The following is a 26,427-nucleotide window of genomic DNA, read 5'->3' as shown; positions in this document are numbered from 1 at the left end:
ATATGATTGAATCATTAGTAACAACCATTTCCATGTACATACATACTTATTTAGTAATTAAGGGCTTAAAACTGTTAACGACCACAATTCGTTTCAACATTTTCCCAATCTTACCATATTAATTGAATTATTACTTATTTCAATTTCAAGAACTGAATAATTGGCCAATATATCAATGTCCTATTGTAAGTTCAAATCTCCTGAAACTTATAACACTTTTTAAGGCGTCAGTTCAGAAGAAAATATCGATGTCTCTATAAGGTATATTCGGGGCTTTCCCTGTTTCGTTGATTCAGGGAATCAACGTTAACCGAGGATCCACTGTATCGGTTTTCTTTAACCTTACAAACTAAAATTTGGCAAATATTCGTAAAACATCGTGATGATTAATCTTAATAATGGATTTATTTTAATGTGGAAAAACAAATTTTTAAACATTTCTGACAACAAATCTATGAAAAAGCCAAAAAATCCTGAATGAATTTGGTACTAAAAACTAGTTTTTTCTTGGTGAAATTGTTTGATTTTACTGGCTGACCAAAAGAAGCGAGTACAGGTCACATGAGGTTAGAGTTTCAAATTGAAGGTCAAATTTCTTTGCCAATGATGTGAAATTTCATTAATGATCAATGTGAGTTAAATTATAGCGGGTACGTTTAGGTTGCATAGCGCCAATTTATCTGTGTCTAGAGGTCGTATATACGTATAGAAAGAATACAAAAGAGAGAGAGAGAGAGAGGGGGGGTTACAAAGATGCTTCCACGTAGCTAATGGAACTAGCATTGGGAGTGAGACTGGAGACTGGGGACTGGGTACTGGGTACTGGCTAGCTGGCAGTTGTTATGTGGTTATCTGGCCAATGTCCATATAAGTCGAGAAATGCGCAGTTAGGCAATCAAATGGACAACGACAATACTAATACCCAGACGCTTCTTGGGCGACATGTTATGTTAGTTATCCATCTATATATATATATATATGTATGTATAAATATATAAACAGACTAAGAGACTGATAGAGAGAGAGAGAAAGATGGAGAGATGTGGTGTGTCGCTGCAGTTATGATTGGCAGCAGATGGACTTCGTTTCGGTCTTGGTTGGATTGTTGAATGTGGCTCCCAGTTGCGGAGCAAACACCGTTCACTGAATAAATAAAAACCGATTGCAGTTAGAGTTTGGAATGCGTTTAGTTGTGAATGTCCTCCTCATTCTCCTCCTGCTCCTCCTCCTATACTCCATACTCCACTCCACACCACTCCACTTCACTTTACCTCTCATCCCCTTGTCATCTAGAATCGTTTACCTGTTGGAGTCCCCATCAAACTGTCTGCTAGCGAATGTGAAGAATGTTAATGCAACCAAAAGACCGACAACGACAACAACAACAACAACAACAACGACGACGACGACGACGACAGCAGCATCTCTTGGCATCAAAAGAGAATGGGCACAAACATTTACCTAATCCATTTCCAATGCAGTTTTGCTCTCGTTCCCGTACCCGTACCCGTACCCATTCCCGTTCCCCCATTTACCATTTACTATTTTACCATGGCCATTTGCCAATGCCATTGCCATTTTCATTCCCGTTCCCGCTCTCATTTCCAAAATCCCGTTCTGATTTCTTAGTTTAGGTTTTTTTTTTCTCTTATATTTCGTTTTTCTATATTAACTACTTAGAACTACTTAGAACTGACAGGATCGGTGTGGTTGGCGCTGTCACAGCTGCTGACGCTGGCAATTCTGTTGATAGACTACTCAATTTTCGGCGCTGTTCTGGCAAAAAGAATGACATGACTGACATAAGTATCACAAGGGCGAGCAAGGCCCACAGGACAGTATCACAATTGCTAAAGAACAGACGGCCCAGTACATTGCTACCAACAACAGCACCTAGACGACCGACCATCATGATGAAACACATGCCCATGGCATTGATATTGGTGGGATAGAATTCCATGGCAACGGTGCTAACCAATCCACCGCAATTGCCAATGGCCATTGTAATCGTAAGGCAAATGACAACCATAACGAATACTTGCACCCAATGCAGAGCCACCAGGGAAACAATTGTTAATGCCATCCAGCCCACTATGCAAGAAGAAGAAGAAGAAGAGGATTTATGTAAATAATTTCTGATTAGATGAATGATAATCGACTTACATATCAGATTCCTTTTGCCAATATAATCAATTATGTAGGCAAATATCACAAAGATTAGGGTAAAGCAACCGCCAATGGTGACCATCAACTCATAAGTACTGACATCGACATCTATATGACAGATCTCCTCAAGTTTGATGTCCACCACATCAGTTGTGTTCGCTGGCGGCAAAGATTGGAGCACTGTACACATCAAACTATCGCCACTCTCACGGGAACCCATCACATCGAGAATTGTGGGAAACCACATAAATATGCCCTGGGCCATGCCATAGATAAGGAACTGAATGAGACATATGTTAAGGGTATGGAATACGCGTGAACGATAAAACAATGGCACGGTCTGACTCCAGATAAGACGCACTGCATCGCAGAAACCATGAACATTGGATAGGCTGGCGCCGCTGTTGCCACTTTGTAGGATCAAACGATGAACTGGAAACTCAGAGCTTGGACGGCCAGTGTTTTGGGCAAAAATCGAACGCATCGTTTCCAATGCCAACTCATCTTTGCCCTGGATAAGGTCATACTTCGGTGTCTCGGGTATAATGAAGAGACCGAGCAGAGCCAACACTGAGACCGATACATCGCCAATTAGCAGAATACGCCACGATGAGATATGCATTCCGAACATGTGAATCTGCAGTGGCAGAATGCCAATGGCCATAGCTAAATGGATACCAATTGATTATTAAGATTTTTTGGTCGGCATTAGTTCTACTTACATGGTGCAAACATCATGGCCACGCACATGAAACCAGATAACAGGGTCACATGACGCACACGAGAGCCATTGCCATGGAATTCACCGCACAGACTGAAGACACACGCCTGACAGCCCGATATGAAGAATCCCGTCATGAAACGGAACACAATCAGCATCCAAATGTTAACAGAGAAACCGGAAATGATCGAACAGATGACACTTAGGAAGACGGCATAACGTAGAGTCGCCACACGTCCCCAGGTGTCGGCCAGAAAACCCATTGCATGCGAGCTAAGGACTACGCCAAGGAATCCCGCGGATGCCAAAATTCCCTGCTGTTCGAGTGTTGGCTTCAGGTCGCATTCCATTTGATTCATAATCAAACTAACGCCCATTATTTCGACCATAACTGCCATGAAGCACAAGCCACAGATCAGCAGCAGTTTGTAATGGAACCATCCGACGCCCGTCAATGTGATGGCCTCCTCGAAGTTATGTGGCAACGGTTTACATTTTTCCTCCTCCAATCGTTTGCCTGCAATCAGAATCAATCAATGAATCAGTCAATCAATCGATCAATCAATCAGCCAATCAATGGCAACTCAGTGTCAAATGAAATTTCACAAATTTGCATAATTGCCATTGCCTATAAATAGGCGAAGAATCATGCTAATGCCAATGCAGACATTTCAAATGCTCACAATGGCTGAGCAACAGCAGGAGCAAGACCAAGAGGCAAAACCCTTGCCACCCGATGTCCGTTTGCCCAAGGAGCAGCCACCATCACCATTCTTTGAGACGAAAGCATTTCGCTTAATCTCAATATTTATCTATGTGAGCGGCATCAGTGGCCTGGGCATGGTTTTGGCCTTTTATTATCTTATATTCTTTGACTCCAGCATGCCGGATATACATCTCAAGTTTCCCGTCTCCATTGGCGGTCATCCAGTGCAAAAAGTGCATGAATATCAATAAACAGGTGAGTGAGTGAGTGTGTCTTTGTGTGTGTGTGTCTAAGTGTCTGTCCAACCCACGAACAAAAGACACCACAATAGACCCAACTAATTGGATTTGCCATTTGGTCATTGTTTCAAGCAACACAAATAATTTATAAAGACGAGCTTAAATACCCTTAAAACTCATAATTATCCGACTTGTTGTCGTTTTCGAAACTAAACCAAATCAAAGCCAAACTAGGTAGAAAAATAAACTTTACTAAATTTAATTTTTAACGAATTTTGTGGGGTTGCGAAAACGGGAATACTAACACTGCTTGCCCTACTTGCACTGCTTTCGACATGAAGAAGATCGCTCTCATTTTGAATATGATTTTAAGCAAATAAGTTTTTTGTTACATTCCAATTGTCAAAGTCAAGGGAATTCAATTTATTTTTGTATGGCCAACAAAATCAAACCAGGTCAAGTGGCTGCCCAAACTAAGCACGTGATGGATAGGACATAGAGAGAGAGACAGAGAAAGAGAGAAGGAGAAGGAGGGTGTGGAGAAAGAAGGAAAGAAAATAGTTTTGGCCGAATCTTATTAGTGTAGACTGGCCAAGACGTTGGCTTGCCTTACCGCCGTGTAAATGGATATAACCCCAAACGCACTGCATTGCATTCAATGTGGGTCCCATTCCCGCTGCCCCCCTCGCCCACCACCTCATACACCCTTGGCCACGGACCCATTGGGCGAGCAGAGAGAAACCGCAAAACGAACGCGTCGCTGCCGGCATTAGTTGAACGTTCCGTTCGATGGCATGGAATGTTCCCGCCGTATTTTTTAGCTTTCAGTTAGTTCTCTAGAGACAGAGGTCTCCTCTAGTTCGTGTCTTTCGTTTTTTTTCTTCTGTTTATTGAGGAAACACAGTCATGTCACAGATAACCCTCTCCAATTTAGCCGCTGTTGTCAACGAGGCCAAAGATGAGGAGATTCATGTACCCAAATCGGATGATTTCTTTGAATCAAAAACATTTCGTTTACTCACCCTGATACTCTATATGGGCGGAGTCAGTGGAATGGGATTAACGCTAGCCATGTATTACTTTTTCATCTGGGATTCACGTATGCCGCCATTGCCCATATTCAAGCATACGCATCCGATTGGCTAAATCGGAGACCGTCTTCCGTAACCAACAACAACAACATTATCATCATCATCATCATTGGGTGAGTGTCTATCTATTGCTAGGGCTAGGTCAGTTTGGGATTAATTGTAGGGAGGGGGGACAAAAAAAAAGGCACCTAGCCACACATATCAAAAGTTGTCAGACTTGCACAAAATTAATCCGCTTTTCCACGTTCCACCAAATCGCAGAGTTTAAATTCCCCCAAACACATATTCACACATTCGCCCTCTGGTTTGCGTCATCCAATAGTCTGCCCAGTCCAAGTCCATGTCATTACGTTTCGATTCAATGCAATTCGATTCTGATTTTGATTTAATCTACATCAACTGCCAAGCAACTGAAATCAGTAATTGACGCGACGCACAACGGTGACCACCACCAGTTGTCCAGCATGTCATCGGAGACAGCTCCAGCTATGTCTCCGACTCCTCCTGCGGCGGCGTCAAGTGTTGCCAATTTGGCTAAAATTGTCAATCTTATCGAGTCGAATGTTAAAACAGAGGAGCAATCCTTCTCGCCCATCGGTAGCAGCAGTAATAGTGTTCGTCTAGCCAGTAGTAGTGCCCCCAGGCGTAGCACCTGTTCGTATATACCCAAGACGCCCCAATTGGAGGAAATTATATTCGCCGAGCCAACGTGCACGGAGCGCTTTGCCCGCTACTTTGTCCTTATCATCTATCTGTGCGGTCTCTGCAGTTTGGGTTTCATTCTATCCATCTATCATGTATTTTTCTGGGACTCACGAATGCCACCAGTGTTCAAGGGTCAAAAGAAGTCCCCAGCCTTTGGTTAATATTAACTGTTGTTTGACAAAAGAAAAAAAAAATAAATCTGATTCATCTATAGCTAACCAATGAATAGGTGAGTGTGGCTCTAGTCTAAAAAAAACATGGTTAATATTTAATTTTTAACAATTTTTTGATCAAATTTATATTTTTACTAGTCAAAGTATTTAATAATTACCTACTATGTATCAATAGTTTAAAAGAACATTCACATTTTATTGTAGGGAATTCGCATTAAAAAAAGAGAAAACTTCATTAAAAAGTAAACTATGAAATGAAATGAATAAGTTTGATTCTTTGTAACTAATTCATTAAACGGAAAATTAGAAAATTGTTAAAAACAAAACATAAAATTAAAAAAAAAAACTTAAAAAAATAAAGTCTTGGCTTATGAAAATTATCTTATTAGGAGATCTTGACATGCCTTCAATTCTTTGAGAAAAATGTGCTCCCAAAAGTATGCAATAGGCTGGAAAAAGTATTCATTAAATGTTTTAAAAGGCGAATTCTCAAACATTCCCATTACATTCCAAAAACAATTTACCCTCAAAAACCGTCCTATTTCTACCCTTGAAAAGCTGACATAAAAAATAATTTATTTTAAATATATTTAGTTCGAATTTTAACCAAAAACAAACAAATTTCTTTAATGGAAAGTAGCAAAAGAATAAAAATCATAAAATGCATTTTATGAAATGAATTATTAAAATCCTTAAAAAACTAGAACGAGCTTGTGACTTGAAAATTTTACTTTCGGACTAAATTTAAATGCTTTTTTATTTATCAATAAATAATAATAATAATAAATAATAAGAGAGAGAACTCTAGTTATTTTATGTCACTTTGGATGACAAAAACTTTTAAAGAAAAGCGCCTGCAAGTATGCAACATTTTCTATAAATGAAATAAACTTTTTAGTCAGTCTAACTAGACTATAAATTAACAATTAAGTTAACTAACAACAGATCCTTATCTGGGTCTGAAAACAAATAATTGGATTCAATTCCATTAAAAGAGAGCCAACAGGGCGTATGATTTATTGATTATTGAGCACAATCAAAGCTGTTGATAAATTGCAGAACATTCTGGATGTGTGTGTGTGTGTTTGTTTTTTTCTCATTTGCAATTACCAAATGTAATTCCTGAAATTACATGAGAATTTCTAAAGCAATTCGGTCAATTGTATTAAAACCATTTAAAGGTTACCGAAGCAAAACGGAAAAGGAAATTGCCCTAAGCCGGGGACTCCATTCATTTTCGAGGCCAAAAGTCGACACTATGGAAAACAAAAACGCTTTAAGGCAAGTTTTGACTGACTGAAGTCTATGCATGGGTGTGTGTGTGTGTGTGTATTTGGCCTACATCCTGTGCGAAACTTATACAACCAAAATCAATGGCCAACATTGCAAAACCTCCTTCAATCCTCCTCTTACTACACTTTCACATCACACCCAAATGTTCCATGGCTCTCGGCTCTCGGCTCTCGTTTAGCTCTTCAGCTCAGTGGCTCGCTCTCAGTTGCATTCGTTTTGTCCTAGTGACCCAGTTGCAGTTTATTAACCTCGAGACAACAACGAGCTAGGCGGACACAGTTCCAGTTGTTCCCAAATAGCACATAGCGTAACGAAAACGAAGGTGTCACCTGAGTCGTTCGTTTAGGGGTTGCATTCGATAGGATGAATAGAATGTGGAATGTGGCATGGTATAGCGTGGCATGGTTTGGCTTGGCATGGCTTGCAATGCTTGTTGGTGAGGTGAGCGAAAGTTTTAGTTGAGTTTTGTTGCCTTGAGTTGGCGTCCTTCGCGGCGAAGGTTGAATGAAATTTGAATTTGCGCCTGTATGCCTGTGTGTGTGTGTCTGTTTGTGTGTAAGGCTTTCGGCATGAATGCAAATTTCATGAGCAACACATTTTACACATATTTCTGATTGATATTTCATTTTAAATAAAACGGGTGGGCGGGGGAATGATTGAGTGATGGATGAATTCGACATGCAATACCGCAAAAATCTCTGAAATATTGAACGTGCCAACGTGCTTTGTAATTATTTTGGAATGCCATCAGCGCGTGGCAAATGTTCCAGCTCCCCTTATCACTCATCTCGTATTCCTTCTCCCCTTTTTTCTTCTTATTATAAACATAAACACGGAAGGAAAGGAAAAATAAATTTATGAATGAAGATCGAGACGAGCAACAGCGACAACGACAACGACATCGACATCGACAATCGTGATGATAATGAGGCCAATGATGACTAAAATGATGATGATGATGCCTGGGCCTGGCATTGCTCCTGGCTCGTCCCAAATCTCTTCGTTGGTGTTGTTGTCGTCGGTCGGTCGTCGTCGTTGGTCGGTCTCGTTGCCTCGTTGTTGTCGGCTAACTCTCCAGGCTCTGGGGCGTCATTTCGCTTGCATACGCTGGACGCGTCGGTTGGAAAATTTTCTACATTTTAGCGGTGCAACAATTACAATAACAACAATAAATAATAATAATAATAATAATAACAATATCCACGCGTCCGCCTTGCAATCACAATAACAATAATTGCATTTACAACTCAAACAAAAAATAAAACAAAAAACAAAAGCACAAAAAAAATAAGAAATATCAACAAATTTTTATTGTTGTTGTGTTTGTTATTTTTTGTTGTTGTTTTTTTTGTTGGGGGTTTTTTTTATAAGAAACATATCAAAAATTGAAAACGAAACCAAAACAAATCAAAACATACAAAGAGAAAGCATATAATAAATAAATTGAAAATCAAAATAAACAAAATCGAGAAATGCATTCAAAAGTCAATTCACTGGAGGAGAAAGTGAAACTGCCGCCCACAGAGACAATAAGTCGCTGCTATCAACCGCAGCAAAGCAATCGTAAGGTCATCCGCATCCTAACTGTGGCCGTCTATGTGCTGTGCGTCTCATTGGCGGCCATAATGTTGTCGCTCTATTACATATTCATATGGGATCCGACCATACGGCCATTCATAACCAAGGGCAATCACTGCGGTAAGTGGTAGTAGGCAGTAGGTAGTACTACAAATTGCCAACCAAATACATATGTACATACATACATATATGGGCCAGAGAACAAAATGCAATTTGCTTATGTTTGGGGTCGGTTGGCCAAGCGAGACGTAACCAAGTTAAATCAAATTCACCAAATTTCTGTGGCTGTCTGTGTCTGTGTGTGGTCAATCTGGGACATGGGCCATAAAGTGGGCTATAGTTCAAATCGAGCTTAAAACCGTAAGCGAAACCGAAACCGATAACTTAAAAAACTTTACCAAAAAGGGCGTGAATGGTTCTCATATTTTGTTGTTGTAGATTTTGTAAATCAATTCGAAATTAGGTCACACACACACACGGTCATGACTATAGACATGTATGGAAGGGTGCAGTCCTTTTCGCTTCGTATAACACACACCCACACACACACCCACACAGACTTTGCGAATCTGTCTAAGCAATTATTTCCATTCAAGCCTTCTCTCTGACTTAAGCCTAAAAGTAGACTACATATTTAGTGGCCAATCTAGGAATGTAAAGTGTTTAAAAATTTTCATCAAAAAAAGTTGTTTATAGACTTATTTTCTTTTTTATAATTTTTATTCTAGTTTAAAAACGGTTTCTCATCATTAACACAATGAAAATTTTAGTATTTTAATAGCACAAATAGATTGTTATTGTAGGAACCGAATAACTATGAATTTTATTCATAACACGAGTGGCTTCACCTTTCGGCTAGCTTTCTGGCTTTTGTTTTGTTGCCTATTGCATACATTAATGGTGAATTTGTTATAACTTTACAGAGGATATGTTAAAATTGGTCAGGTATTTGTATTTATAACTATAATCAGCATTAAATGGCGACTTAATTAACAATAATCTTAAGCCGCCAACTAAAGAGTTACTCATATAAAATCTTGGTTCTTAATAATGTATGAGTTTTGGCCAGATTAGACAAATATAACATGTAAAGTGTAATATGAGCAATCGGCTGACTAGTTTCATTAGGCAAAACTGATAGATTTTTTAGTTTTGTTGATATCTGACTGGAAAATCTGTTTTCGTTTGACTTAAGATCAGATATACTTATATGAAACGCCTCTAATAGTCAATATAATTCGGCAGTGTTTAATTTGAAATGTTTGTTTAAGACAAAGGAAAAAGAGTTTGATACAAAGACTGCAAATTTATAATAACTTCGAAAGCCTAGCTTTTGTTAACTGGTTTAAAAAGACAAATTTTGCTCAAAATGATGGTGAAAAGATGTCTAACCTGTCTTTTATTAGACAATTGTGATGATTTCATTAGGTTTAGTCAAACCTTTCGTTCAAGTCGGCTCGAGGTCAGCTATTTGAAGATCCATTAAATTCTATCATAAGATGCAATGGGTTATCATATCTTCAAAGCTAGAACTATTTGGGAATTGCAACTAAATTTAAAAAGATTGATCTCGAGCCGGCTTAAAGGCAAACTTTAACTGGAATTGCAAAATACAAGTCGTTATATAATCAGACTTGTTAGTTCTAGACACTTGATGTTTATATACATAAAATATATTGCACAATATTTGTTTCAAATATTTCAAATATTTATATAAACATACATATATGTGCATATATTATATTAAAAGAAGTAAATGAGTTAAAAATCACGTAGCCAATTGCGATGGCCAAGCCACAAATAAAAAAAAAAAAGAAACTTGTTTCTAAATTTTTTCCCCTGGAATTTGTTTTGAACTTTTTAGTAAAATAATTTAATTAAGATTTTGGTGGTTTGTTTTATTGCAGACAAAATTGTGATACCCGAAAAAATTGCCATACGCCTTTTAAACTCATCGGAAGTCACCGCAGAGCAGTTCTACAAGCACATCCTCGAGCAGTATCGCATCCTGAATCATTTGCAACAGCAGCACCAGCAGTTTTTGCACAAACAGCATCTGCAACTGAAGCAACTGGATGCGAGCAATCGTTTCCAAGAGATATTTGCCACGGCCACCATAATCCAGGCGCATCCACAGTCGCTTGAGCCGCTTAAGAAGTCGCCGTCATCGAGGACATCAACGATCAATAGTAGAAGTAACTACAGCAATAGCAACAGCAGCGGCAGCTCCATTGGCTTGGGCAGCAGCAGCAGCAGTGGTAGCTCCGCCAGCATCAATGCAGCAGATGCAGCCGCCTCACCTCATGGCCATCACCTGCCGCTGGTGTTGGACACTTCACCGCCAGCAGATATGTCAAGTTCGGGACACCTGAAACGGAAGTCTCATCGTGGCCACTATAAACATCATCGGGGACGGGTTGGCGGACAGAAGCGCAACATGGGTAATGCCTCGAGCGGTTCCCCCTGGGTGAGCACCACAGCTGCTGCCAATTTCGCAATGGGTGAGCCGCAACAAGAGTCGGCGGCTGCTCCAGCTCCAGCTTCAGGGGCCACAGCTTCTGTGCCACATGGCTATATGGATACACCATTGAACCCAGCAGCAGGAACAATTGTGCAGCAGCCATTGCAATTGTATACATCAATGCCCATACCGTTGATCCTCAGTCCCAGCGATGAGAAGCGACCCTCGCATCATGCCCATAATCATGCCCATGGCGAGCGGCGTGGAGGAGCTCAAGCCCGACGGAGGACAACAACGGCCTCGGTGTCTGGTTACGATTCGCAAACGTATCTCAATCCATTTTTAACCGGTGAACTAATCTTTGAGAAGTAAGGAACGAATTCGTTGTGAAGCGAGGGACTTTGTCTGTTTTTTACACACATCCTCACACAGATACTACTAATACATATAACAGTCATATATGTATTAGATGGCCAAAGTTAGTTCAATATATTTTAAGCGGGCGCGGACACTTTCTACAAGCTACACAGAATTCGGACTCTCATATCACACACACACACACACACACACACAGACGCACCTAAGAAAAGGATATAATGGCGAATAATAGTAGTAGACCTTAGACATTTGAATGCCCAATGATGGAAAGAAATTTGCAATTTGTTATACTCGTAGTTTCCCCAAATGATAAGAATATCTTTAATAATCCATCTTTCCGAGCATCAAATAAGGATCGAAAGAAACCGTTATATATCAAAGAAGTAATACCAATTTATATAGAGGGATATATACACTCAGTACATATATATAACAATATATTCAAAGTCGTCTTCAAGTGGGTCTCATCTCAGCTATGCAGAAGGACAAGGAAGAAGACTGAGGGCCCCCAAACAAAAGCAAAAAAAAAAAAAAAACCAAACAACTTCAAACTACTTTTGCATACTAAACAAACAAAAAGCATATATCCAAATACATACATACTACGAGTATACATGTTGAACAATAGTTATACATACATACAAACATACATACATATGTACTAGTTAGTTAACTACCAAAAACGAAAAAGACATATTTCATAGATACATACAAAGCATACTTATATACGGGACCCACATCCACTAGAACTTCACTCAGTCACAAAATTGCAACTAACAAAAATATATATACATATTATATATATATCTAAAGGAAAAGGAAAAACTGAAAAGTCACACAGCGGCAAAGCAAGCAAACACCCCACCAGGACACTGCTTCAATTTTCAAAAGGCAGCTAGCGAATGCTACATACATATACATTTACATATACCAACCAACCAACCTATACATATACACACATATATATATATATATATACATATATATACAATACATAAATACCAAAATGGAAAACTAAAAGAAACCCCCAATAATAGTTTTAATTCGAATAGATAACAATAATTAGCCAATTTATAGGCCACACACACACACACGCGCGAAAACTTGGCAAGAAAAAGTCAGCTTAGAGAAAGTATTTCAAATCCAGTGTTGGTAGGTTCATTATAAAGTGCATGGCATACAGTGCACTGCTTGCTATGATGAAAAGCCCAAAGATTATTGCTCTCTCAAGTTCGCACTGCTTAGGATCTCCCGATCAGGATCTCTCAAATATTTCAATTCAATATATGTCGATATTTCATTTCATGTACGATTTCGGTTTGTAAAATGCAAAATAAATGGCATGATGGTGATGCAAGCGGGTTACACTGCTTGCTTTAATCATAACTCCTAAATCTATATGGTTTGCCCCGACAAGTTTTCTCTTAAACATTAAAAAAATCCAAAAGTACAAAATCGAGTCTGATTTTCACAATTTGTTTCTGTATTTGTGTTCTGTTTTTTTTTTTTTTTTTTCAATCAGCAAGGTTATCAGTTGTAATTTAGTGCCTTACTTTCGTAAACAATGTAAATCAATGACAATTTTTCATATTTATGTAGCTGATTTACCTTAAAAAAAGGATCGAAAGGGATCCAATTCGATAAAATTGCAAGCTTGGGCCACAAAGTGAGCTTGTCTTCTAAATCGAATGCAAGCAGTGCACATTTAGATCCTCTATGGCGACTTTTACTCTTCACACACACACACAGACATAAGTACAGCCAGTTTTTTACACGAGTCAAGAACGAGAAAAGGAACTGCATCCAACTCATGAGATATGATATACAAAAACATATTATATATACACACATACATACATACGTTAGAAAATCGGTATATATCCTACGTATACTATATATTAATACACATGTATTATATATATATGTATAAATATATCTTATATATGTTTACCAAAAACAAAAGTCAATTTGGCAATAATAAAGCATAGCAAAAACTGAAGAAAACTTAAAACAAAAACAAACAAAAAATGGTTTTATTTCAAATTTCTTATGCTCTTACCACTATTGTGTTCACAGTCAATGATATAGGCTTGATTATCCATGATTTTTTAGGATTCAAGTACACACTTACACTTACACACACACACACACGCACACACTGGGTTGACAACGATTAATGTGGGGGGAAAAAAAGGTGTAAACCGAAACCGAGAGCACAGAAAAAATAATAATAAATATAAACTACCGATGACGCTGCTGCCCGATTTTCAACTGTCGAGCATTTGGCCAAAGACGTGGACTTTTTAACTGTATGCTTTGCCACACATAGTATCTCTCGACAGACAACCGTAACTGTGTGTACAGATGTACGTGCCCAATACCAAACCGTACCCCGTAAGACTAAATCCCGGCGATGATTACAAATTGTTGCTCTCTGTAAAAGTTTTGGTTGTCGCTATGCTTGGTTCTATTTAGATAGATCTTTGGACTCGTAAAGCACTAAAACGTCTTTCGTCTTGGCTATAATAAACATGAAGAAAACAAAAAGACACACACACACATAAGAGAAGCAAAAGTATCCGCAGAAGAATAACAAAAACAGGCAACAAATTCTGCAAGTCAGCAAACAAGTGTTAAGACACTTTCGCTCTTGGCAATGAATCGTACACACACACACCACACAGACAGAGAGAGAAAGAGGGACCCATCAGGGTCACAACTGATATATACATATATGTATGTATATGTATCTATTATAGATGTAGTATATCCTATAATGGGATGTGGATTGTTTAAATAATAGAAATTTTCTTTAATTTCAATGATTAGATCTCTTAAATAACATTCGATATTAAAAAATTGACATTAAATACACAATTATACACATTCAGATCTATAACTATATACAATGATATATATCTGTATATATATATATATAGGTATATATATATATATGAACTTATATAATATATGTATGTATCTAATCTAAATGACTGTATTATGACGAATTATTCGTAGTCATGAGGGTTTCATAAATCCTAATGTCGGTGTTGATTCTATGAGTGCACATGATTATCCAATGAAAAGATAATTTGAACCAAAATGTTATTTTGTTTTTCCTTGTTTCTTGGTATACCGAAAAGAAATATATGTATGTATGTATAAATAAAATATATATATAAAAATAATATAATATATAATAACTATGTATGTTTATGAAGAACTCTTCATGGGGGGCACAAGACCATCTTAACGTTTCTTGTTAGGTTCTTGGTTATCTGAAGCACACGAAAGACTAGCTATTGGCCTTAGATAAACAATCTCTGCAGATTGTAAACTTTATACATTGCGATTGTTAATGCGCTGGTGAATACACATACAAACATACATATGTATATACATATCTAAGAATATAACTTAATTGTATTATATTGCACCGTTGAGTCGTTTTATGTGACATTATTAAAAAGAGCATTAACTGGCATGAAACATGTCTTAAAAGCTTTGGCCATATACATAAGCAAGTCACAGTCATTGTCGCTGACATTGATTATATTAGATTTGAACTTTAACTTTTAAATACGCTTCAAGAAACTAATCAATTTGAATTCAAGTTTCATGGCAAAGGAGTAGATAAGCTTGCAGATAAAACTACTTTCTCTGAGACGATAAAAGCCTTACGTATGTATGTATGGGTATTTATCTTGTCTTCCTTCCACACTATCTACTACATTTTCCGGGGTTAGGCTCTGAAAACAGAAAACTAATTAATGAATTAATTGAATTTTGAACGTTTCTTTTTGTTTAGATCATTAAATCTTAGTGATTTCTATACAAATCAACGTTTTATTAGAAAAAATGTCTTTTCCACATAGTCTAAGGTTTAGTGTTTTATCAAGTTAGCAAATATATATATATATATTTACATATATATATATACTTGTTCAGCCTGGCATTGAGCTGCTGGCCACCATACAACATGCATGCATACATATAAACTTATTTACGTATGATCTTTTAAGAGTTTAGTAAAAAAGGAAAAAGGAGAAGACAGTAAAGAAATGATGATGATGGCTCTTGCTTAAACTAAAAAACAAATGAAAACTATATATATATATATATATATATATATATATATATATATATATATATATATATATATATATAGGTATAGAGGTTGTATTACATGTTGCCAATTAGGCGGGTATTGGTGATGTTATGGTGGATTATGGATTAGTGGCTAATACGAAACATTGGCTGGATTTACACATACAGATCAATTTAAATGGAAGAATAAAATACAGGTTTTAAGGTTTAATGGATTTGATTAGAATTGAAATGGCGGTGTGTCGCGGCAAGTGTGCTTGCCCATGGGCGTTATGACAACATGCAGAGAGAGTGTATTGCGTTGATTTCCCGTCAAATGGGGACTAAGATAGAGCGATGTGTGCTCCAGCTCCTCATAGGGTAACAAGTTATCAATATTGATAACCCGATCAATATCCGTGAAATATTCAGTGCGCTCCACTACGGTTCGTATATGCGTTATTTTATTTTGCACGCCCACAATCAGAACGGCAATCTGTAGATAGATAGATAGATAGATAGATAAATTGAAGATTGCTGATTGCTTATCTTATCATTACAAATTCGCCATCATTCATTGCTCACCTTAAAACGCTCCTCGCCGATATGATGCTTCTTGCAGGTGACACGCAAGCGTACCGTATTGAGCAAACAGCCGGGCACATCCTCGCCCCAAACCATTTTGGCCTTATTGTATCTAACACCTCGTGGAAAAAATTCAATTTCCCAGGTCATTGAAGGTTCTGAAATTGTATTCAATTTTAGTGTAATCGTTTTTGGGCAAGGGACTGTGAATGGTTTACCATCTTCAGTCTCGGCAATGTGACGCTGGGAAAAGAAACAGGTCACATAGTTCTTATAGTCCTCAATCTCGTCAAAATTATGCACATCGATGCCAACACTCCATGTATCATTCCAGTACAGACGTGGCGTGAATTGCAATTCGCCATATTCCGAATGACGAACTTCCCGGACACGATCCTCCTGGCCGGACTGATAGCTCATGCCAATCGCAATGCGGTTAACAAGAAATTCCTTATGATACTCAATCAGTGGCTCAATCAGCAAATGGGCCACCTCAGTCGGTGTCATCATGCCGAAACGTATGTGAATAACAGTCTGCTCGATTAGCTCCATGAAACCAATCTGATCATGCCTGGGCAGCAGCCACGTTTGCAATATCGTAAACAATTTGTACTCGCTGGTAACAACAAGGTCGTTTTGTTGCAGCAATAGCTGCATTATGGCCGGATCCATTTCTACAAAGTCCTTCGATTCGGCCACCGTCTCTAGATTCCATTTGAGGAATCGTTTCAGTGTTTCGGTGAGATTGTTGTGCGTGGGCGTAAAGGAGAGTGTGTATTGCAGCCAAGAGACCAAATAGCCACTGGTTGCCGCCTTGGCCACATGTTTCATCATATAGCCCACACAGAGATCAATTAAATCTCGCACATTGTACTTGTCGGATAGCGCCAGCATGGGCATTACTGTCTGCAGTGTCACCTCAATGTGGCCAACATACAGATATTTGATGAACTGCGGGAACACGGCTGAGCAGCAAGACTCCTCATGCAGCTCAATAACATGCTTGCTGCACTCATTCCATTCTGGATTCATTAACATCACATGGAACACATCACTGCTGGCGCACAGTATAACTCGATGGGCTGGATACTCCTTGCCATCGACCAGTAGCACAATGTCCGACATCAGCTGCTCGGCATAGAGATGGGCAATTTTATTTAGCACACTGTTGGCATCGATCATCTAGAAAACAACAACAAAAAGTGTGAAACACAAATGTTCAGAGACATCACTATAGCGTGTAACCCATTTATCTTCCTCCCGTTCAGATACTTACAGTGCTCGCACCATCCTGCGTTTCATCCGTTTCCAGGCATTTACGTCTTTTCGCATCCTGGTCATCGTTGAGCTCTGTTATTGAAAGGCCCTCGCCTGGGCCATTGGTTGTTGCTGCATTTCCAGCATTGTCGACGTCGGCTGGTCCGGCACCCAATATCACAGCATCAGCCAATACGCCTAGAAAACCAGCTCCAGCTCCAGCTCCTGCTCCACCAACACCTGCATCTGCAACTGCACCAGCAGCAGCACCAACACCTCCACCAAGACCACCAGCAGCAGCAGGGTTTCCTATCCCACCTCCTCCTCCTCCGCCACCGTTGCTATTTGCGTTCATCTAATTTAAACTTAATTGTATTCCCTGTTCGAAGGGGAATTGGTCAATGTTTACAGCAGTGCAACGACCATGACAAGTTAGGGGAAATCCTTTCCTACAAAATGCAATTTTAACTTGCTTTCGTGTGGTTCAACAAAAACGAACTGATTCGCCCAATCCGAAGCGGAACTAGTTGCAACTGTATAAACAGCTGTTTGCCCATAAACTAGGGTTGCCCCCACACACACACACACATACAAACCAAAGTGGAGCGAATGACTGTAAAGCACAGTGTCGCCCATTCATCCAATGTTTCATTTTCTTCAATGGCGCCACTGTGCTATACAATACATTGGCGGGCAGTTTAAACGTGAAACTCTACTCTAATAGTTTGTAAAATAAACATTTATACATATATGTATATATTAAATCTCTTATAACATAAATCTAATTACGAATTTTAAGCGATTTTCAAAAACGAAATCTTATTTAAATCTTTTTTAAACTGATTGCGAATTTGGAATGTAAGTCAAGCTAATTAGCAAGTTACCTGTTAAAGCGAGGCAGATAATGCCAAAGATCAGCAAAGTATTCCAATAAATCTTAACTGCAAGAAGCTCTTTTTTTTGGTCAATTGAAAAATGTATATCTCTAATTGTTTTTCAATCTGCATGAAATTGTGACATGTTTTTTTTTTCAAAAACCAGATTGAAATTTAGTTTTCCTAACATCGAAATATTTGACGGCGTTTTAAAGTGTACGAATATATTTATATATAACTTTTTTGAGATCGGTTAGAAATTGGCCAAGACACAGTTTAATAAAAAATGTTTGAATTACAATTTTGGTTTGAATTTTGGACTATGACTATTGTGAACAAGTTAGATATAAGTACATATATAGATATAATATACATACATTGCAAATGGATAAATTTTAAAAAACTTATCGATTATTTAGCAAATCGATGTTGTTTAAAAAAAAATGACCGTTAAAATTGCAAATACAAGAAATTTGAACTCAAAACTGGTTGGACACTTATACAACTTTCATTGTGGTTAAAGCTGCTGCAGACGTTTTAAAATGCACAAGCATGTTGTGTGTATGTGAGTGTGTGTGTGTGTGTATGCACGGCTGAGACGGTACCGAAGATTTGACGACTGGCCAAGTTAAGTTGGTTTAGTCTGCTTGTAAACTTGGCCCGAAACGGTTGTCGTTGTCCAAACTATTACTCTCTGTGTGTGTGCGTCTCGCTTTTTCTCTCTCTCGATTTTTATATTTCTCGCTCTTTGGCTGTCTGCCTCCGTCTACGTCTCCGTCTCGGTCTCTGTTGGCGCATTTCACTCGTATCTCGATATCGTTCGACATTATATCTAGCATTTACCACCTGGAAAAGAAAGGTGCGCGCGCGCATGCGCCAAAACCCACGACTAAAAGGCATCAACCAAGTGAAGTGTTCTGCAAGGCGAAGCGTGAAGTGAAGAAGATTTTTACGTTTTGTTGTTGTTGTTTGTTTGTGTGTGTGTGTTTTTTTTTTTTTTTTTTTTTGGTTTTGTTTTGTTTTGTTTGTTATTGTTGTTGTTCCTTGTTATTTTATACCACATTTAATGAAAGCATGCGGAAAATCTAAACCAACAATCGACGTCAACGTGAGCTTCTGCGTCAGCATTAGCAACAGTTTTGAATATCGATTTCAAATCGTGTGACAATTTGTGAAAAGAACGGGGCAACGGTCAGGAGGAACAGGTTGCTGTGGCTGAGGGCACTCTGCCAACCGATCACGATCACCTGCCACTGCCGCTGCTGCTCTCTGTGCGCGGAACGCGGTCATGCTACGGCCTTAAAGCCAGTCTAAGACCCAAAAGTATTTAACAACAGCTCCAGGATGTCGGACATTTACTATTGCAGTAATAGTCAGGTGAGTGCCAAGTTACTTATAAGTATGTTAACGTGATAATTGCTACTGGTAATTACTACTGAGAGGGCGGGCCACTTCCAGTTATCGGAGGAAAGTTTATCTAGTTAAATCTCCAGAATTACTTCAATTCCTTCCAGTCTTTCATATTTGTTAGTAAGGACATCAAGTGACTTCTTCGAATCAACGGCTATGATATGAGGGTAAACTGCCCCTTAAAGTATGCAAAATGTTGGTAGAAGATTTATGGTTTTCAACAACTTTATAAATTTTCGATTCGCTGTGTAACTTTAATATTGTTCGTTGCCTTCAGTCGTGTTCTCCATTCACATGAGACTACATAATGTATATATGTATATACATATATACATTTATCTTTGACTGCTTATTGCTTACTTTATGGAGCAAATTTTGCCCCTTCCATGGGCCTAGATCTTCTCCACTTTACATTAAAATAAATTAAGCAACATTAGAATTGCTCTTTATCAATTGAAATAGTTTTTGTACATAAATTAAGATATATCATTTGATCCTAAATATATATGTATGTATATATTTATAGTATATGATCATGATATAAGGTTGAGCATTCTTCACTGAGTATCTATGAAATTTATAAAGTTATAAGCCAATTGACTTTGTTTCTAACTTAAGCCATAACAGTTAAGATTCTTAGATCATGTTTTATATTTAGAATTTATTTTGAGCTATTCTGAAAATCTATTAATAAAATTGCACTAAGAGTTCCTTCACCTGCAGATACTTTTGGAGCTTATCAAAGTGGCCGAGTGCTGTTTGGGTGATTGGGCTCAAAACAGAAAACAATAGCAACAGCAACAATAATGGATTGCCCACCCCCAAAAACCCCACAAGATAAGCATAAAAGCTGCAGACTGAAAACAGAAAAATGAGAAGAAAAAAAAATTTTAAAATAGCATTAGCAACAAATTCAAGACAAGACTGAAAGTTGTTGCGTTTGTTTCTAACTCAAACGAGTTTGTCGCTGCAATCACTTTTTAGCTTTTTTTCTTTTCGTGTAGAGACTTTAGACTAGACTTATAGACTTATTGGAATGTACATATATGTTGTTGTTGTTGTTGTTTTCTTCTCTTGGGTTTTTGTTTTGTTTTGTCTTTGCTCTACACACACACACATTCACATTTACATTCACACAGATCAGAGCTTAAATTACAGACGCCAAATACAGCTCCGAATTGCTCAATAGTCGGTGGGTGCTCGACACCCGCCCTGCAACACCAACAACAATAATAATAAACAATAATAACTAACCAACTACAAGCATACAATTTTGGTCAGCAAAAACCTTGGCAGATACACATACCTTAACATTTGTCAAATCATATATAGAAACACACAAGAAATATGTAACCCATTACTCTCTTATTTTTCTTTAGTCATGAGCCATTTGAGATTCATTGAGCTTTGTTACCAACAAATGACCTTGATCTATAAGTAGAGTTTTTTATATTAACTATAAATCCTAATTGAAGAAAACGAATCAAAAATCTATCTAAACGATTTGAACAATGTGATCGTTATAATATAGATTTTCTTTACAGAATTTGTTCAAAAGTTAATAAAAATGAAGTCAAGTCATCAATCAAATTTTATCCTACTTCAATGAAATCCAGTCTAAGTTCTTGGCCCTTAGATCTTAACTGAATCAACAATTGCCAACGAAATTGGTGCCAAAAACATAATTAAGAATAAATTGAAAATTTCTTGTCTGATTAGTTGAAGTATTCATAAAGTATTCATACAAAAGGAATGGAAAATCCAGTTAGACAAAAAATAAAGGAATTTTGGTATTGAAATACTCCTGACAAAGGCAAAAGAGCTGAAAAAACTCCAAATTACTTGCGAGTCAATGAAATTAGAATTAAAAAGTTCGTGATAAGTAATTGAATTCCACTACATATGAACAAATCTGAATGCAATCGAAACCCAAAAATGTTGTCCCAAGTTGTTGATTTAACGTAATGCTTTCAGTCCATGGTCAATCTTCTCAAGAAAATCTGTTTTAAAGGCAGCACAACAAAGTATCAAGCTTTCTGAATACCATAACATGTCTTAAAGCTAAAACTAGTTGGGAATTACAAGCCTATGAAGCGAGTAATTGACTCAAATGGGAGTCAAAAATACTTAAAATGAAATAGGGATACGACTTAAGACATGATGAATAGGTCAAATAAGAAAAATGTTCGAGAATCTGCTTAGAAACGAGAGCAATAAACATTTGAAAATATTTCAAATTTCCATTTTCGAGTTTAATTTTAAGAAAAATGAAAAGAATATTTGAAATTCGTTATTCTTAGTTTTTATGCACTTTTGGGTTTTAGTGACATTTCTCAAAATTCTCATCAAAGACCACCAAAATGAAAAAACAAAAAACAAAAAATACATAATTTGAGAAAAAGAAAGAAAAACAAGAAAACAAAGGAAGGCACAAAAAATTCAACGAATAATTTCACAAACAAATTTGCTGCTGCTGGGAGAAACAACACAAACAAAACAGAGACACAGAGACAGACAAACATTGAGGGAGACAGGGAGATTGAGAGAAAAAAAAGCAGCAACAACATTTTGCATTAATAACAGCTGCAAATTAAAATAACAACAATAAAGCGCAAGAGCCATGAGGAGATAAGCCAAGTCAGAAATAGAGACAGAGACACAGAGACTGTAAGAGAGCGAGAGTGAGGGAGAAAGAGAGAAAATTTAAACTTTTGATTTCTTTTGGCCAACAATAATGAAAGAGGCGTTTCCACAGGGGACGAGGGGAGTGCCAGGGGTGTACAAAAGTAAGTTACTAAGTCAAAATTGGCTTTACATATAACGGGACGCACTTTCACTCGACGAAGCTCCCCATTGAAGCTGCTGCTGCTGCTGCTGCTGACGTTGACGTTGACGCAGCGATGCTGCGGCTTTTGAGAGAAGAGGCGTATGTCGGCACCTTCAGGCATTATTTTATAGGTACATATAATTTCCATATAACAAAACAAATTTCACAGTAGCCAACAAAACAGACACATAAAGTATATTGAATCAAATGAGATCTCCCAAGATAAGTAAGGGAGGCACTGATAGGCAAAAGTCAACAGAGTATCCGAAGGAGCCTTCCTCGAAATCATTTTTCTCCTACTAAATCATGAATTTCATCACCTCAAAATGTTTTCCTAAATGCTTCACTGACTCACAAGTACTTTCCAGCTGTTAATTTTCAATTAAAAGCTCTTAAACTAAAACAGACTAAACTCAATTTATTCCCAACTCTTTCCAAGTAGTTATGGCTATGGATTAGAAACACTTTAAAAAACAACAATGCCTTTTTATTCTTGTTTGAATATATATTTTTGTGGTCACAATGCAAATTAGAAGATCTCTTAAATCAACCTTAACATAAGAGCTTAAATTTAAACATTTGTTGTTCCCCTCTTTTAAGATGACTTGGAAATAAACGTGATTTGAGAGATATGAGATATCATTTTCGAAAATCAATTGAAATTGAACAAAGTTTTTAAGAATTTTGCTGAATATTTCTACTTGAATTGTTAATTTTCTTTTTGGTAAATGAATAAACAAGGAATCACTCACTTTTCAGTGCCTAAAGGAACAGATCTCTTAGCATTTGCCAGTCCTGATATATGGCTAATACGGCACTGGCTCAAAATTCTTAAAAAATTAGTTTGTTTTTCATGAAGGTCTCATTTATAAATTATATTTTATCATATTCTTAGTCAAAATTAAACTCTTTTTTCTACCTATTCCCTAGCAATTTCGTGTGACAAATTCTCTAAGCAATAATTTTTGAACTCAAAACAGAAAATAATCTCGTGATTATAGTATTGGGAGTATATTAGAACAAAACAATTGATCAATCCGCCAACAAAATATTTATAAGTACATGGAAATTTGTATAAAGTTCATAAAATTGAAAATTCTGTGGTTAAAAGTTTCTTTTACATATATTGTTTATGTATTTTGAATAATTTGTCCCTAATATAGAGTTCCGATTGTCCACAGACAAAGTCTGAGGCAATGTTAAACCAACTCAAAGCCCTTAAAATTATTTTCAAATCTCATAGAGACAGAAATATTTTTTATTACACGTTTAATCATAATAATAATATTGTAATAATATATAATTCATGTTTTGCTTTTTGTGTAATTTTTATGAAACTGAAAAGAAAAAGCGTTGAAATGGGGCAAAAAGTAAAGCGAATTGGACTTGATCTGATTGCAGCTTATGCAATAACTAAATCTGGTAAAACTAATGGCTAAATAAACAGTTGTTTCTTTTGCTTGTGTGTGCGGTTTTTTCTTCTTTTTTTGAATGACTGCTTTTACTTTTGTTTCATTTTAATTATGGATACAACGTCAACGGCAACAATTTTCAACTATGACAAACGACAAGCCAAAATTGGAAAGCCATTTAACAAAAAAACACAGAAACCCAAGGCACAAAAAGCAAAAACCAAAAAAAAAAAAAAAACGAAAGTTATAAACATCTTGAGGCATTTTTAAAATCTACCGCTCCATTTGTGCCCTTTTGAGAATTTCTGGGTAAAAAGCATTTTCAATTTAAAGCTCAATCAATGGCCGATGATCGATGCCTTTAAGTGGCCATTGTTGAAGCTCTCAATCATCCAATGAATATGAAAATATATGAATGTATAAGAAATCGATGGAGAATGTCAAGAACATTGGCCTTTTGCGGTGCAGCAGGATATGCTTAGCCTTCTTAGTCTCACAAAAGCTTATAATAATGGCAGCAACAAAATAAAAACAGATACGACTTTTGGTTGAAATGGGCTAACAATTAGTTAGAACCATCCAGTCAATAAAATGGTTATCTGTAACAGTAAATAGATCTCAAAAGTTAACGCTGACATTCTGCTATCAAGGATTCGTTACACTCCCTTCAAAATGTCTATGCTTTGTGAAAATGGTGACCCCGACGTGCATATACTTATTTCTGAAACGTATACAATCAATAAGATTATAAACTTAATGACAATTAGTGCAAATTAGTTTCTTATCGTCATCATGGTGACCCCGACGTGCATTCATTATGCCATTTGTTTAAATAATTGACACATTGTCACATAAATGCACAGATACATATGCAATTACAATATGCCACCATTTTTTTTTTCCTCTCTCTCTCTCTCTCTCTCTATTTTCATTTAATTACTTTACCATAGTTTTCTTACCCATTTACGAATGTTGTTTTTTTGTCGTTGCATTTTCCACTTAACCATCCATTCATTCCACTCGCCTGGCTGCATTTTTCCTTCACTCATAAGCAACAGGTTGAACGGCAGCATTTGTATTGCCATTTTGCACAAATGCCAAATAGCAAAATAAGAGAAATAAGAAGAAGAAGGAGAAGAAGAAGATAGATAGATACATATATAACTTTAAGCCATAAGCAATAAGCTAAGCCCGGTTTTGACCTTTTTTGATAGACCAGATCACACACACACAGGCATAGAGAGAGAGAGAGGGGGAGCAGAGCGGGAGTACTTTGGGTGGTGGGATAAAGGTTTTTCGCGGTGGGGTGGGAGGGGAGGCTATAAACTCGTATGTATGTATGTTTCTAATCATGATCAATCAGTCAATTAACCAATACCAAAGAGAATGGTAAATAGAGACAGAGGTACACAAAGTGGGGGCAGAGAAAGGAAAGAGGAGAGAGGAAGAGAGATTGGTAGGTAGAAAGAACTTTCTCTGCTTGTCTTGCACTTCTTTTTTTCGCTCTTGTCTCCCCCTCTGCCTCTTGCCTATGTTCCTTATTTCTTTCGTTCAAATGTCATTGAAATAAATTAGAAGCAGAAAAAAATTATTGTACAATGATAAAAGCCACAAAAGACATTGAAGACAACGAGACAACGTTAACGTTAACGTAGACTGCGGCAGAGATGGCTTCTATAAAATGGAGCAGCGCACAGTGGGTCTCATTTGTGAGAAAACCAAAAAGAAGGCACTGAATACGAAAGAACCTTAAAACTTCTTTATAAGAAGAATGAGGTTAATAATATGAATATTAAATCTTTTGGTAACAAATCAGTTTCTTTAAATTAAGACACATATTTAAATTACTTTTGTTTTAAGAATTAAAATTTACAATTTTGTCTTTATTTTTTAGTAGTTGGCTTTTTAAAGTAATGAATTTTTAAATTGAGAAACAAATTCTCTTAGGATTTCATTATTTCTATTAAGAGTTAGAGAACATCTTTGTTTCATATTCTCTAGAAATAAATACGTCAAGTTTTGTAATATTTTAACCACTGTGCGCAGCGACATTCTATGCCATTTGAGCCATATGTTTTGTTCATGTGTCTGCGTGTGTTTTACTTGCCACCCAAAGAAAGTGGCACAAATCATTTGGCATTGGCTTTTTGCCTCTGCTTCTGCCTTGTCTGACTGTCTCTGCTGTCTCTCTGTCTCTGCTGCTGCGGCTTCTCGTTTATTAACTGCGATTTATGGGCATGTCTTTTAAATTGAATTTCCTTTCGTTTAAATACAAATTGTTGGCCGCCCTTTACTTTCCAATTGGCCATGGTTTATTGCCAAAAAACAACAAAAGAAAGAAAGAAAGAGAGAGAGAGAGAGAGAAGAAAAACCAACTATCAATTTGCCAAGCTAACCTCGTTTCTCTTGCCATACGCACTGCTTGCAATTTGTTTTTAGCCTTGAACTGAAATCAACGTGGGCA

General features: G+C 37.2%; 7 protein-coding genes across 7 annotated transcripts in view; 5 read left to right on the top strand and 2 right to left on the bottom strand.

The window, feature by feature from the left end:
- Positions 1-1,641: 1,641 nt before the first annotated feature.
- On the bottom strand, positions 1,642-13,770 carry LOC137573136 (putative transporter svop-1). The gene is made up of 4 exons (XM_068284984.1): positions 13,571-13,770; positions 2,889-3,404; positions 2,164-2,832; positions 1,642-2,091 (listed from the first exon to the last, which is right to left on the bottom strand). Exons 1-4 carry the CDS (start codon positions 13,611-13,613, stop codon positions 1,673-1,675), a joined length of 1,647 nt encoding a protein of 548 aa, XP_068141085.1. The 5' UTR covers positions 13,614-13,770; the 3' UTR covers positions 1,642-1,672.
- inaF-A lies at positions 3,562-10,709 on the top strand. Its single transcript, XM_068284986.1, has 2 exons — positions 3,562-3,848; positions 10,580-10,709. Exon 1 carries the CDS (start codon positions 3,563-3,565, stop codon positions 3,842-3,844), a length of 282 nt encoding a protein of 93 aa, XP_068141087.1. The 5' UTR covers position 3,562; the 3' UTR covers positions 3,845-3,848; positions 10,580-10,709.
- Positions 4,663-5,014, top strand: inaF-B. Its single transcript, XM_068284987.1, has one exon. It carries the CDS (start codon positions 4,739-4,741, stop codon positions 4,976-4,978), a length of 240 nt encoding a protein of 79 aa, XP_068141088.1. The 5' UTR covers positions 4,663-4,738; the 3' UTR covers positions 4,979-5,014.
- Positions 5,053-10,707, top strand: inaF-C. Its single transcript, XM_068284985.1, has 2 exons — positions 5,053-5,857; positions 10,580-10,707. Exon 1 carries the CDS (start codon positions 5,388-5,390, stop codon positions 5,787-5,789), a length of 402 nt encoding a protein of 133 aa, XP_068141086.1. The 5' UTR covers positions 5,053-5,387; the 3' UTR covers positions 5,790-5,857; positions 10,580-10,707.
- On the top strand, positions 8,567-12,958 carry inaF-D. Its single transcript, XM_068285093.1, has 2 exons — positions 8,567-8,792; positions 10,580-12,958. The coding sequence occupies exons 1-2, from the start codon at positions 8,567-8,569 to the stop codon at positions 11,503-11,505; spliced, it is 1,152 nt and encodes a 383-aa protein (XP_068141194.1). The 3' UTR covers positions 11,506-12,958.
- Positions 13,771-15,682: 1,912 nt separating the features above from the next.
- On the bottom strand, positions 15,683-17,937 carry Tango10 (transport and golgi organization 10). The gene is made up of 4 exons (XM_068285087.1): positions 17,459-17,937; positions 16,401-17,364; positions 16,183-16,340; positions 15,683-16,093 (listed from the first exon to the last, which is right to left on the bottom strand). The coding sequence occupies exons 1-4, from the start codon at positions 17,792-17,794 to the stop codon at positions 15,839-15,841; spliced, it is 1,713 nt and encodes a 570-aa protein (XP_068141188.1). The 5' UTR covers positions 17,795-17,937; the 3' UTR covers positions 15,683-15,838.
- Positions 17,938-18,971: 1,034 nt separating this feature from the next.
- Positions 18,972-26,427, top strand: part of LOC137573384 (uncharacterized) — a 25,336-nt gene continuing 17,880 nt past the window's right edge. The window contains 1 exon segment of the mRNA XM_068285316.1: positions 18,972-19,691. Coding sequence (XP_068141417.1) covers positions 19,659-19,691 — 33 coding nt within the window. The 5' untranslated portion in view covers positions 18,972-19,658.

The sequence above is a fragment of the Drosophila tropicalis genome, unplaced genomic scaffold (genome assembly GCF_018151085.1).
Source record: "Drosophila tropicalis isolate 14030-0801.00 unplaced genomic scaffold, ASM1815108v1 contig_4, whole genome shotgun sequence".
Lineage (NCBI taxonomy): Eukaryota > Metazoa > Arthropoda > Insecta > Diptera > Drosophilidae > Drosophila > Drosophila tropicalis.
Note: the sequence above shows the minus strand (reverse complement) of the source record. Positions and strands in the feature narration are given on the sequence as shown.